At 37.9% G+C, this 11,868-nt stretch overlaps 1 protein-coding gene across 1 annotated transcript in view; it reads left to right on the top strand.

Annotated features, from left to right (window-relative positions):
- LOC103807781 (E3 ubiquitin-protein ligase MYCBP2-like) overlaps nucleotides 1-11,189 on the top strand; it is a 43,619-nt gene extending 32,430 nt beyond the window's left edge. The window contains 10 exon segments of the mRNA XM_009080531.1: nucleotides 773-874; nucleotides 1,781-1,909; nucleotides 4,351-4,483; nucleotides 4,743-4,846; nucleotides 5,927-6,115; nucleotides 6,618-6,725; nucleotides 7,732-7,941; nucleotides 8,880-8,987; nucleotides 9,116-9,281; nucleotides 10,330-11,189. Of these exon segments, the coding sequence (XP_009078779.1) occupies nucleotides 773-874; nucleotides 1,781-1,909; nucleotides 4,351-4,483; nucleotides 4,743-4,846; nucleotides 5,927-6,115; nucleotides 6,618-6,725; nucleotides 7,732-7,941; nucleotides 8,880-8,987; nucleotides 9,116-9,281; nucleotides 10,330-10,445 (1,365 nt within the window). The 3' untranslated portion in view covers nucleotides 10,446-11,189.
- The last annotated feature ends 679 nt before the right edge of the window (nucleotides 11,190-11,868 follow it).

Genomic DNA, 11,868 nt, shown 5'->3' with positions numbered 1-11,868 from the left:
TGCTATCTTAAGGAGTATAGATTTTAGTTTCTCAGACGTAGTAATTACAAGTTTAAAAAAGGATTTGCAGTGGTTACAAGCATTTGACACCCGTGTTGGTTTCCACCTTTAAAAGGCTGTTCCAGTTGTGCTTTTCATCACTTTTGTTACTTACATACTCTCTGCTTTTTGGAGGACACTGTCTCAGACTATCACTGGTTCCTGCTGCCACCACATGAGTTTAATCAGGCCCTAGAGGAGCCCTGAGTGTCAGCTGAACTGCCCTTGTGAATGGTGTAGTTCTGTCATGGAGTGTGTTTTTGCTGGGGGGAGTCCAATAGAGTTTTTCAACAGAAACAATTTGCTTCAAAACAAACCTTTGATGAAGAACTGTTCCGAAATGCAGCTGTCAAGTGCCTTTCAGTATGGGTTGCAGGCTTGCTAACAAATACCCTCATGTGGTTTATCTACTCAGGATTTCAATGTAGTCAGTGGAGAAGAAGAGAGAAAAGCTTCCTCTGAATAGTCACCTCAGAACCCTTTTCTAGGTGTTCTCAAATGCTCTGTGCAGTGAGAACATAGGGAAACCAGTCTCGTTGAACTAAAGTTTTGGGGGAGTTGTTTTCGGTTTCTATTTTTACTAGTTTCTGTCCTTGAATTTCTTCTCCCCCAAAGCACAGTGTTTGGGAGGAATATGCAACTCTGTATCTGCCATATTTGTTTGTAATATACTTTGGTTGGCCTTTGGTTTTAATATGTCTAAGACATTGGATTCTACCTTGCCTTTCAATAGCTGTGGCTGGCCTTAGCATCCCTCTGTGTACTGGATCAGGATCATGTTGATAGACTGTCCTCAGGAAGATGGATGGGAAAGGATGGGCAACAGAAACAGATGGTGAGACTAAAACTTGTATGGTTTTATGTTTGTTTTTATTTTACAGTCATCAAAGAATTTAGAATAATCATAGGGAAATATTTATTTAGGCCTCACCTTATTTCTCCCTGTCATTCCCAGTGGAGGTTGTACATCCATGTTTGAAGTATTTGAAATTCCCCAATCCTGTTTTACACCAGGATATTCAAATGTTGAGCTGAACTCTGTGTCTCCCTACCAGAACTGCCCTGAAAGGACTGTTCTAAGTTGCATGAGCAGTATCATGGAAACCACATGTTCTAGGATTACAGTGAAACTTGTTCTCAGACATATGTGTCATCAAAATCAGTGGTTGAACTGTGCAGATATTTTGAATTGCAAAACAGAACCGTGTTGAATTTTTTTTTAATTGTATCAGTAGAGCAACTTAAGCTTCAAAATCCATCATAAAATTGTTACTTCAGCCATATTCCCTCTGAGTTATAGATGACCTACATCTTTGTTTCTATGTTTGAACAAAGTAAACATACCATATCAAGGCAATGAAGGGTAAATATCGTGCCTATTGACTGACCTGAGTGCTCATAGCTCTGAACTTTTCTGTTTACTTGCCCATAACCTCTTGTTAACACATAAATCTCTTGTCACACTAGTTGAAAATGATGTCTCAGCTATATTGTTGGAAAACACATTCTTGTGACATCACACAAAATATGAGCTGAAGAACATTAGAACAACTAATGTCATAAATTGAGGCTTTCTGTGTCCAGGAGTAATTGTTAAATACTGATTAATAGTCAAAACAAGCTCTTTATTCCCCTTTATAAATTGGGGGGGTGGCTGGGGCAGAATAAAAGCAGATGCTGAAAGGAAGTGAGGAACTTAATAAGGGGAGAATTATTTCATATTTTTTCTGCTTTCTCTCAGCCAATGTGTGATAACCATGATGATGGTGAAACTGCTGCAATCATTTTATGTAATGTCTGTGGGAATCTGTGCACAGATTGCGACCGATTCCTTCACCTCCATCGGCGAACAAAAACTCACCAGAGACAGGTAGAGTATACCTGACATCATGTTGTGTGCACTGCGTACGTTGTGTGCCTTTCTCCAGATAATATATATCAGCAAAAGGCAGTAACAAGTATCAAATCTGAAAAGGGTGTTTCCTTTTATTTCGGAGATGGGATAGATAAGTTTCCATTTAATTTGTTTTAGTTAAATTCTCTTGCCCTTTATCTTTGAAGATTAGACAAGCATGTAGCAGTCTCAAATTCTAATTCTATGCTACATCAGCTTTTTTCTCTCTTGTTCTGCCATTGTTTAGGAATGCTTTGTTAGGAGAATCTAGGAGCTGCATAGACTTTCTTAAGTATACATTGGTTCTTTTTTCCATTATATCTCCTTTACTACTTCTGTCATACGAGTCAGTACTTGTCACCCCCTTCATTGTTAATGTGTGTATGTTTGGGTTTTTTTAATATCCAGGAAGACCATTTAACAGCAAATACTCCTACTGGTTCCCAATGTCACTCTTGTCTTATTTTTCAATATCCCTCTGGCTTTCACTGTCTTGGAACAGATAAATGTGTTGTCATATCCATAAACTTGAAAATTTCCTGATTTCGTTTTGGGGTTTAGATCTGAGGTTTTACAAATTTCTGTGTGCTCTCCTAATTAGTGTTCTTTATATTGCTCTTTTATGCTCTTCATCTCTGAACTTGAAACTACATTCTCCTTGGAATTTTATTTTTTCGCATTGAAATTAATGTTGAATATGCCTTCTGAAATTATTGAACATTTCCTCTTTCTTGACACTATTTCTCTTTTTTTTTCTTTTTTTTTTTTGGTCCTTTATTTTCCCCTTTCCCTCTGATGGCTTAGATTTATACAAAGATTAAAATAAAAAATGTCATTCATAAAGTTAGTTCAATTGGAAATTATTTCTCTTCTCCCTCTCCTATAAGGCATATACATTAATTTTTTAGTTACCATCAGGAATGGACTTCTAAAGCAGATATGATCACCTCTCCTTAATGTGATTTGATTTCTGTTATAGTAGAGTAGCCTTGGAGTACATGAACTGGATTCTTTTTGGGTGAAACCAAAACAAAAGATAGCTGCAGGGACACACTGCTTATGGTCCTGCAGTGCAAGGATCAGCTAGTCCAGAGCATGTGGTGTAAACATCAGACCCTTGGTACTGAGTTTCACTCTGCAGTTCCACCCGTCCCTGGTCCCTCAGTATTTGCAGTGTAGTCTCAGCCTGGCAGTTCCGTGTGTATCTGTTATCATCTTCTTAGCCAGAATCTTTGCAATGTCCTTTGAAATTTTCCCGTTTTGTTATCCTAAGAAGATCATTTTATATGTCTACTCTTCTGTCATGGCACAGCACAGTCTAGTCTCATTTATTTTTCTGATTTCTCCTATATAGCCTGTTCAGATTACAGTTGCTAAAAGTAAGTTATTCTCTCATAGAAGTCCTCACATTTCTCCTTTAATCTGTCCAAAATAGCTACTTACCAGATTTCCCTGTTTATTTCTAAAAGCATGTTTAAACTTTTTATTCACCACCTTTACCTTTACATCTCTCATGTTAACCCCTCAGTTTAAATTTTAAGTTCTGTCGTGTTCCCCGTTTTCTGTTTGCTTCCTGTTCTTTGTCCAGTTTCAGTCACACGTACGTCTTTAATGTATTTTCTCTCCCTTCCAGAAAGGACAGCCTCTAAGTTACTACAACCTGATTATGTGAATCCATTGTGAAGCAATTAGGGTTTTTTTTTTTCCAATTCTAACAAGAATTAAAGTTTAAATTAAGTGTATACATCCATACCCAGGAAAATTCTAACTTCTATTGCCTTGCAGGTAAAACAAATGCAAACAGAACTGCCTTCAAAACTTGGGAAAGGAGTGAAAGAAGAGACTCTGTAAAGTTCACTATGGATTTCATGCAGTTTTTTGATTTTGCAGATATTTTACATTTTCTTCATTGTAGCCAAAAGTATGCAATGTGTGTTCATGTGAAAATCAAAAATATTCATATTACATGCTTCTATAAATGTTATTCTGTAGTGCATATTATTAAGACCCCAATTATCAATGTTGCTTTGAAAAACTGCTAGCATGGTTATGTGAAGATAACATTAGAAATACCTTGTGCTTTTATACTGTGGCCTACTTGGCTGAGTTGGATAGGAGTTATGAAGTCCAAGCTCTGTATTTATTAAATTGGACTAAAAAGTGCAGCTCTCTCCTTAGCATTGCTGCACTATTGTTTCCCAGCCGTGCTGCATCAAGAGTTAATTTCTCTTGACTTTGACTTTTAAAAACACACAGCCTTTATTCCTACTGCAATATGTACAAGTTATGGAATGTATAAAAGAAAAGTAGCTTGCAGTAGACAAGCTCCACAGAATCTATAAAACATCTGGTGTAAATCCAAAGAGATAGTGAGAAAAATAACAGAGATAATATTTAGTATCTGGTTAACCTGACAGGTATTCAAAGAAGAAGAAGAAGCTATCAAAGTTGATCTCCACGAGGGCTGTGGTAGGACCAAACTTTTCTGGTTGATGGCATTAGCAGATTCTAAAACTATGAAGGCTATGGTGGAGTTCAGAGAACAGACAGGTAAAACACAACTGTTATTACTTGCTCTTTATGCCGATTATTTTTCCCTTTCAAATAAGCAATCATCCAAAAAAAAAATGGTTGTCATTATGATTTTCACCTGCTTTAGGGCAATGCTTTTACTTGTCAATAAAAACAATATAGTTCAGCTGCATAAGAATTGGTGGATTTTGGTTGTTTTGTGACTGTTGTTCAGATGTCTGTTGGAGTGTCAGTCCCTCATGTTTCCCTAGCACAATTCTGGGCTTTGTTTCCCTAGGCAAACCAACCACCAGCAGCTCGGAAGCGTGTCGCTTCTGCGGGTGTAGGAGTGGAACAGAACTGTCAGCGGTGGGAAGTGTTTGTTCTGATACAGACTGCCAGGTGGGTATGGGCAAATGCCAATGATCATTAATTGAATAAATAGAAGATACTGTAGGATGAAATAGGCTTCTTATTTTGGATAAACCGTGGTCATCCCTGTGGTCCATTTTAAATCAGACCTCTCATATGGAAAGGTTTTAACATTGAATAGTGTCATTCAAATACTTCTGAGTTTGTAAATACCACCAGTCAACCAAAATACTGGGTAGTTTCATTATTATCTTCAAAAGTATCTCAAATTTTCACCACAGCATTGCAATGTAATGTAAAATGCACACTGTCAGCATAAGTCCTAGTGTACTGAAAAGCTTGACAAGACTGGTTTGCCTAACAGCCCATGAATTACGTGAGCATAGAACATTTGAGACTTGGCCAGGTTTGTCAACTGTATCCAGGCATTCTGAGTGTTCTTGTACCCTACAGTACAGGTACAGTTGGCAGAGGGTCAAACCCTAACCAGTTTCTTATCACACTTGATTTATTTCTGTTTATGTGTGGCAAATTGGTCATCTTTTTTTCCTCTCTCAGCCTATTGATTATATTCATGTTTCATCAGTTCAATTCATTGTTAGCTTCTGGGCAACTTTTGTAAGTTTTCTATGTATTAAGGATAGGAATTAGAGAGGCTTAAAATTCCACTTCTATGTGAAAGTGCTTTATGCTGATTAATGAGTAGCTCATAATGTCTCCTTAAGAGTGGGTTACTTGATACCTTTCCTGGCAGACCAGAATCTGCAGGTGTCTTAAAGGCTGTTAATACAGGGCAAGCAATGTTTATGCAGGAGGCACTTAATATGTAAAATGCACGTGAAGGATGAAAGAACAGTTCTCTTTACATTAAAATTTTTACAGTACTTTTTCTTCCTGCCATTTCTATTCAGGAGTAACATAAGTACACAAAGGTAACAGTGTTATCTCATGTACACAACGTGCAGTTTCTCCCAAGTACCTGCTGTAGACAACATGAACCATGTTCCTTTCATCTCAGTTTATTGCACTGACCTTTCAACCCTTCAAACAGTGACACTGTCAAAACACTCAGTGAAGAGGAAGAGATGATTAACTCTTTGCTTTTAATAGGAGTATGCTAAAATTGCCTGCAGCAAGACACACCCCTGTGGTCATCCCTGTGGAGGCGTGAAGAACGAAGAGCACTGTTTGCCATGCTTGCATGGTTGTGATAAGAATGCCACAACTCTTAAACAAGATGCTGATGACATGTGCATGATCTGCTTTACTGAAGCACTATCAGCAGCACCAGCTATCCAGGTTTATATTTATTTTTTTCCCCCTTTGAAGAGATTGCTGTTACTGTTGTAATGTGTAGTGTGGAAGAAGTTAAAATATAAAGTCCTTCACATTATGCTCTTGAACATTTAAAAACAGACACCGTAACAATATTTAATTTACTTAAAAGCTTTGGTATTGTCTGGCATTACTTCTGTTTCAAGAAAGAAGATTGCATCAATTTAGCTTCCTGTGTATACTTTATTAAATTATATGATATTTTATAAAGGAGAAAAACAGTTGAGGTAATTGGTGGATATTCTTCATGTGTATTTCATATATTCACAGGTGGTTTGGGAGTGCTTATGATTTTAATGACCATTTTACATTCTTTCTCTTTGTTAAGAAGAATATGAGGTCTTCTAGGATTTTAAATAAATTAATATTGGAATTGATATATGTTGCCATTTAAAAGCCAATAGCTACTTCTCCTTTAGTGGCTAGGGTGACTTGAGTGTTCACTTACATATATTCTTTCCTACAGCTGGACTGCAGCCACGTTTTCCATTTGCAATGCTGTCAACGAGTACTAGAAAACAGATGGCTTGGGCCAAGGATAACTTTCGGGTTTATGTCCTGTCCTATTTGCAAGGTAAAGGAGCTGTGTGTGCCTGCCTAGGGCAGGTTACCTGGTACTTAGGTCTTTTTTTAAAAAAATTCCTTAATAATATATTGCTTATTACAATAGAAAATAGTGGTATGTGGCTTGTTTCCTTAACTCCACGTGTTGCTATGGAAAGGCTGTCATTGATGCATCTTTTTACCTTCCCCCACTGTTCCCTGAATTGTCCTCTGAAAGAGAAAGCACAATGTGGGCATTGTTACAATGCTGTTTTATTCTTAGCACCATCAGCTTGGCAATTCCCAATATCTGGTGCTGGTGGGGAGAGGAAGAAGTAATCTTAGTGCACATATCTGAAGCAGGAAGCTTGGCTTCTCTGTTTTACTAACCACTTTTAAAGCCACTTTGGTTTTCAGTATGAGGGCAGAGCTGAAGAGTACATGGACTTAGTTCAGCTTAAGTTGCTAACAATTCCTTCTGTACTTTTCAATATTTAAATTGCTGTAAGCAGAAGCAAGTGATAGCTGTGGGGAAGAAGAGCACCATAACACTCTAGGAACATGAAATTTTGGAATGGTCAGCCACTCAGCCGGCTGTGTTTGTCCTGTTGGGCAGCACTGTGGGAATTTATGGCAATAGCTTGTGATCATTAAGTGGTAAAGAGCTGCCATAGGGGACTGTCAGTCATAGTTCTTAATTGCTGAGTACTAAGTCAAAAAGCACCAAAATTACAGAAAACATACAATTATGATATTCTGTGCTGTGGAGAAGATTCACCATCCCTCTGTGACTGTTAGTGTGTTGTAAGGGCTGGTGATTTCATATGACACCAGGCCATAGAAAAAGTTCCCTGGTTCCTGTATTTGCAGCAAATAGAACATATACTATATTAGCCATTTTTTTAAATGTCCACTGGGTGAGCCCTTAGGGTTTTGTGACATCCATCACACTATTTGTGTTTGACCATAGTGCAAATTGTCATAGCTGTTGTGATCAAGATGCACAAGATACTTTAATCGGTATTTTTTTATTTCAGAACAAAATCAATCATACAGTATTAAAGGATTTGCTTGATCCAATCAAAGAACTCTATGAAGATGTAAGGAGAAAAGCACTAATGAGATTGGAGTATGAAGGGTTGCACAAGAGTGAGGCCATCACCACACCAGGTGTTAGATTTTACAATGACCCAGCTGGCTATGCCATGAACAGATATGCTTATTATGTTTGCTACAAGTGCAAAAAGGTACGGCAATTAGTTATCAAATGTACGTTACAGTTTCAAAAGTAATTTCTTAGAACAGAACATGTGTTAAATATATTGTCCATGGAGTAGAAAAGCAGGAAAAAAAGTTGTTCACAGAATCATAATTTGAGGCCACACCTTGAGTCCTGTGTGCAGTTCTGGGCCCCTCAGTTCAGGAGGGATATTGAGGATTGAAGTGCTGGAACGGGTCCAGAGAAGAGTAACGAGGCTGGTGAAGGGACTCGAGCACAAGTGCCATGAGGAGAGGCTGAGGCAGCTGGGGTTGTTTAGCCTGGAGAAGAGGAGGCTCAGGGAAGACCTTATCACCCTCTACAACTACCTGAAAGGAGGTTGGAGTCAGGTGGGGGTTGGTCTCTTCTCACAGGCAACCAGCACTGGGACAAGAGGGCACAGACTCAAGCTCTGACAGGGCAGGGTTAGGTTGGATATGATATTTTTTACGGAGAGAGTAATCAGACATTGGAATGAGCTGCCCACGGAGGTGGTGGATTCACCATCTCTGGAGGTTTTCAAGCTGAGACTGGATGTGGCACTTAGTGCCATGGTCTAGTAATGACAGTAGGATTGGACTCGATAATCTTTGAGGTCTTTTCCAACCTGGTTGATTCTATGATTCTATGATAATTTAAAAAAAACCAACGTGTTGAGCAAATTAGATGTACATAGAATCTTAGCTTGTAAAGTTGAAATGTATATTCAGAGCAGCTCAGGAACCAAAAGCACATTGAGGTAATAGCTGCCTCACAGGAATGTGCAGGTGATCCTGTGTTAGAACACCAACCATCCCTTTGTCCCACCTCCAAGTCATACTTCACATTAAACTAGTATAAACATAGGTTTCATTCTGACTCTGTGATATGGAGGGTTAAACCAGTTGTCTCTGGTTTAATGTCCAATTATTTCTCTATACAATTAAGGCATATTTTGGTGGCGAAGCTCGTTGTGATGCTGAGGCTGGACAAGGAGATGACTATGATCCAAGAGAGCTTATTTGTGGTGCATGCTCTGATGTTTCAAGGGCTCAGGTGAGTAAAGAACTTTTATTTGTGTTTTTGTTTCATTCTGAAGCTCTGACTACCTACACAGAAATTAGCTGTTCAGATTGTTGGATCATGAGTACTTCATTTATTGGTGTTTGCTTTCCTTTGTCCAGATGTGTCCCAAACACGGTACAGATTTCTTGGAGTACAAATGCCGCTACTGCTGTTCAGTTGCTGTTTTTTTCTGTTTCGGGACAACGCATTTTTGCAATGCTTGCCATGATGATTTCCAAAGAATGACAAGCATCCCTAAGGAAGAGCTCCCACACTGTCCTGCAGGTAGGGCTTTTCCAAAGCAAACTTACCGCACTGAATTTGGAGATGAGTATCTAGTTTTAATTGATATTCTTATCTTGTCTTGCTGATAATTTTATTTTTTTTTTTAGGAAAACCACAAGGTCAGTCATACAAATTTTAAGTTCAGTATCTTGAATGATACTGGAATGGGTTTGTTCTCTGCATGCTTTTGGTTATTTTTTTTATGTCATTGCACTGATCCTTTAAACACTGGATACTTTGGTACAGAAGGACATTTCAATTTCTACACCAATTCAGACTCCAGATGTGGAACGATGTGTAAAAGTTATATTGATAAAATTAACAGGCTATTAAATGATGTATCTGTACTGGGGCAGCTGTTGTGTGCAAACTGATACCCCAGTGCCTTAGTTTCGAGCTTCACACGCTGTTGATTTGATCTTGGCAAATTATGGTTTGCCATTTACCTTTCTGTTGAAAAAAGTGAGGTCTTTCTCTTAAGATATTGACATGAAATAAGTGACCCAAAAGAAATTACAATTCCTGGTATAACCTTAGAATTATTGTTTATTGCAGAGTGTAACTCTTGTTCATATTTCTCAATTTCTCTTAGATTGTGTGAATTTCTTCCACAGTGTTAATGAGAATTTACTTTAGTGATTCTCTCTCTATAAGCTTTTTGCCTTTTTACTTTGACTTTGATTGTTTTCAGTTATATGGTAGTGTGATTTTTTTTCCTCTTCTTCAAATAGAAATTCAGCATTTCAAATAACTCTTTTAAGGAGCTAACAGTTTTTGATCATGTTTTTTAGATCTAATTGACTTTTTTTCTTGGTCTCTTAAGCCAAGACTTCATACTTGAAATAGACTGTGTCCATGCACCTTTCTAGCTGCTATTTCTTAAACCATCATTTTTGATGCCTTACAAATTCATATTACAGATGTGTTACCTTCACTTAGCATGGGAGGTTTTTGAGGAAACGTAATATATGTTTGTTTACATCGTCTGCAAGCATTAATCTTTTTTTCTTTTTTTTTTTTTTTCCCCTCACCCTTAAATTCACTGTAGGTCCCAAAGGTAAACAACTTGAAGGAACAGAATGTCCACTTCATGTTGTCCATCCACCCACTGGTGAAGAATTTGCTCTGGGTTGTGGGGTTTGCAGAAATGCTCACACTTTTTAGACTAGCATTTTTTTTTACCAGAGCAAAACAGGTGCCCTCATCCCTCAAGTGTCCTGAAAGCTAAGTCCAGTTGGGATGAGGATGGGACCATTTCATAACCCAGGTAAAAGGAACAATTTACAGTGCAAGAAGGATGCCAAATACCATGTACATAATTCTTGCTGTGAGATATTGACATTTTTTGAACTGAGACATCAAAATTTGTGAGGTGTTTGCATGTGGCCATTACAGTCATCGGCTAGGAAACATTGGACATTTACAAATAAACAATTGCTATTAAAGGATCTGTGTGTCTGTGGACTAAGAATGATGCTGGCTTTCAGGAGAAAGAAAAAATATTGATTATTGTATACTGACTTTTTGTAATCTTGTACAATTGTAACGCATCACAAGTGGGGATGGGAAAGAGGAATATTCTGGTTTATTTCCTAGACTGTTATAAAAAAAAAATGTGTTAGGAAGGCATAAATGTAACAAGTATCACGCTGTATATAAAGGTATCAATGTTTGTCCTGTATAAGAATTATTAAATTACAACAGCAGTTTCATTTAAACTTCTGGGTTATGTTTGAGCCTGAAATGTTAATGAAGTGCAATACTGAGTGTGCCTCATATCTTGCAGCTGTAAACATAATGGAATGTACATGTCAATAAAGCCACTGTACCTTTTTATACAGTGAAAGTCTAATGAACGTGTGAGCCTCCATTTTGAGAAATGCTCCTTCAAAACGGGGCAGAGGAGGGGGGAGGTCTCTTCTGATTGCTTCAGCAGACTTTTAAAAAGTAGGAAAGTTTATTGGGTAAACTGGTGGTTATGGAAGTACTTAAGCCATAGAAAGCAGGGCTCGTTTTTTTTAACAGAAAAGCTGGATAAATGTGCTGGCATTCATGCAAAGAATTGTATTTCCATTTCGATTACCAACAGTGTTTTAAAACATAAAAGAAGACTGCATTTTAAGTTATTTTTGATCAGTTATGTTTTACTGAAGGCACTTAATCACTCCCACTTTTAGGTGCTATGAATCCCAAAGTGTTCCTTTAATAGTGTCCCAAGTCCTCTCTCTGCACCTGCATAGTGAAAGCAAAATATAACTTCAAGTAAAAATTTTTTTCTATTAAATTTTCTCTTCATATTTTCTGTCTTAGTTATGTTCAACTCCTTTTGTAATATTTCTGTCTTGAGGTTGTTAAAATACACATTACTGGCTTATACACTTAAGATACTGGTAGATGGCAAATGTCAGATGACCTTGTCAGACTGGTACCGTGGGATTCATCTCACCTAACTTCAGGCATCTGAAATCACAGAATCACAGGCTGGGGTTGGAAGGGACTTCTGAAGGTCATCTAGTCCAACCCCCTGCTAAAGCAGCTTCACCTAGAGCAGCATGTGTATGTCTGTAATTTAAAACAGTTCTCAATA

The sequence above is a fragment of the Acanthisitta chloris genome, unplaced genomic scaffold (genome assembly GCF_000695815.1).
Source record: "Acanthisitta chloris isolate BGI_N310 unplaced genomic scaffold, ASM69581v1 scaffold8930, whole genome shotgun sequence".
Lineage (NCBI taxonomy): Eukaryota > Metazoa > Chordata > Aves > Passeriformes > Acanthisittidae > Acanthisitta > Acanthisitta chloris.
The sequence above is the reverse complement of the archived record's forward strand: the minus strand, read 5'-3'. Positions and strand labels throughout refer to the sequence as shown.